General features: G+C 39.7%; 1 protein-coding gene across 1 annotated transcript; it reads right to left on the bottom strand.

The window, feature by feature from the left end:
• Positions 1-1,031: 1,031 nt before the first annotated feature.
• Positions 1,032-1,967, bottom strand: LOC142470937 (olfactory receptor 11L1-like). The gene has a single exon (XM_075577742.1). The coding sequence runs from the start codon at positions 1,965-1,967 to the stop codon at positions 1,032-1,034; it is 936 nt and encodes a 311-aa protein (XP_075433857.1).
• Between the last annotated feature and the right edge of the window lie 536 nt (positions 1,968-2,503).

The following is a 2,503-nucleotide window of genomic DNA, read 5'->3' on the forward strand; positions in this document are numbered from 1 at the left end:
ATGACTCACTCTTAATTCCAAAGGCAAAAGACACCAGAGACTTGGATTCCAAAGTACAGTTTATAGGGACCTTTAGTAGGAATTGGACGAACTACAGGAGGATACTACAGAAGCATTGGTATGTCCTTTTGACTGATCCAGATTTGAGTAAACTTTTGGGTGATAGTGTTGACCTGGTTAGTAGGAGATCTCCTAACCTCCAAGACATGCTAGTACATAGCCACTACATCGCGAGCAAATCAACGCACGTCTTGTCTAATATCAAGAAACAGGGATTTACACCCTGTAGAGGGTGCTACGCATGTCAATATATAGATGGTAGAACTGATTTGTAGGATTCAAGTAAAACTCATAAATACATCATTAGGAGTTCTCTGAACTGCAAGTCTAAGGCAGTTATTTACTATTTTATTTGCCCCTGCAACCAGATCTACATTGGTAATTGATAATTATTATTATTATTTTTATTATTATTATTATATTATTATTATTATTATAATATATTTAAAAATAATTGTAATGTCTATATTATTATCTGTTTTTTATTATTTATAATTTTTATCTATATATAGTAACAATAATATACATGGACTAATAAACATGTAATATTCCAGTAATTATAAGCCTATGGTACATATGTACTGTAGCAAGCTTTATTTTACAAAATGATAAACCGGAATGTCACATTATAAAGGAGAATATCACTCTTTTTCATAGGTTTTAATGGCACTGATAATGCAGAAAATAACAACATATCTCACAATAATGCGCCAGTGAGAGTAATAACCCCCTCTACATCTGAAAATGTACCGATACTAGCACACAGTTTTCTGATCATCTAACTATACAGTGAATCTTCCCATTGGGGAGACAGGACATCCTGAGTCAAATCTTATGAGGAAGACGTCATCTATTATAAAACTAATCAGTGTCTATTCACGAGAGCTCTACACAAATTCAATAGTAATCATCTTGCAATATTTAAAGTACAAAGAAGTTCATATTCTGGGTTTCCTCCCGCTCCTTTCATGCTAGAAATCTGTTGAATGGTAAAACCTTATCCTCAGGGCTGCCTTGATATCCTGGTTCCTCAGGCTGTATATGATGGGGTTAAAGAAGGGAGTCACCACCATATACAGCAGAGATAGGACCTTGTTTATGTTAAATGTGTGTCCTCTTGATGGAACAATGTAGATAGTAATCAGTGTCCCATAATATGTGCAAACAACCGTGAGATGGGAGCTGCAGGTGGTGAAGGCTTTCTGTCTCCCAGTGGTGGAGGGGATCCGGAGGATTGTGAGGAAGATACATACGTAGGTCACAATGATGAAAGTAAATGGTAAGAAGGATACAGGGAAGGTTAGCACAAAGATTTCAATTTCTAAGAAGGAGGTGTCTGAGCAAGAGTGTTTTAGAAGAGGAGCAAAATCACAGAAGAAATGATCAATGACATTTGGGCCACAGAATTGTAACTGACTGATCGGAAGAATTAAGAGTATGGTCATCGCAAAACCTAGGAGCCAAGACCAGATGACCAGCAGTAGGCGAAGCTTGAAATTCATAATGGTGGTGTAACGCAACGGGTGACCGATGGCCAGGTATCGGTCATAGGACATCACTGTGAGGAGGAGACTCTCTGTAGCCACAGAGGAAGCAAAGAAGTGAAGTTGACTGATGCAACCAGTAACAGACATGGTGCCACCTTCTTCCCATATGAGGCGCAGCATGTTGGGGACAATAACCGTTGTGAGCAGGATGTCAGATAATGACAAGTGGACCAGGAAGAAGTACATGGGAGAGTGGAGATGGTGACTGGTTGACACCAATGCAATGATCAGGAGATTACTACTTAAGGTCATAATGTACGTCACGAGGAACACAGTGAAGAGTAAAATCTTGAAACTGTGAAGATTCTGGAATCCAAGAAGCAGGAATTCTGTAACTATAGTGTGATTGTTCCCAAGCATCGCCTGATGACGGGGGAAACACAAATTAGAATTCACAACGTTTTAGCTATCCTGAAATGAGACATGGTTAGAGGTTGCATTCATCTGCTCCCCCAGCACCTTTATTGCTAGCTCACCTTTACCCCCGCTCTCTGCTTACAGCTGTCTCCTTTCCATTCATATTGTCTCTACTGCTACCTTTCTCCGATACCCCATATTTTCTCACTGCGCCATATCTGTGGAAATCCTTTACCCTCGATCTACTGTATGCAAGGCTCCCTCTCTCCATGCTTTCATGTCCAGTCCCGAAAGACAACTTCTAGATAGAACATTTCCATAGGCTTGATCAAGGGTACAGATGCAGAAGTCTTTATTATTCCTTCCAATAACACAAACTGTCATGATTACTGATTATATAAGAGTTTCCACAGGGTTCAACGGTATCCCACATACTTTATCCCACCCTATTCAACACAGAGGGGACAATAAAGCCATGCACATCTGTACATCTCCTCATTCCCACTGTGGCATTTACTAACTATCTTGTCCGGGCTCTG

This window comes from Ascaphus truei, chromosome 20 (genome assembly GCF_040206685.1).
Source record: "Ascaphus truei isolate aAscTru1 chromosome 20, aAscTru1.hap1, whole genome shotgun sequence".
Classification (NCBI taxonomy): Eukaryota; Metazoa; Chordata; class Amphibia; order Anura; family Ascaphidae; genus Ascaphus; species Ascaphus truei.

Bases quoted from the DNA above. Each gene is read 5' to 3' on its own strand.
- LOC142470937 (XM_075577742.1), bottom strand. From the start codon at position 1,967: ATGCTTGGGAACAATCACACTATAGTTACAGAATTCCTGCTTCTTGGA.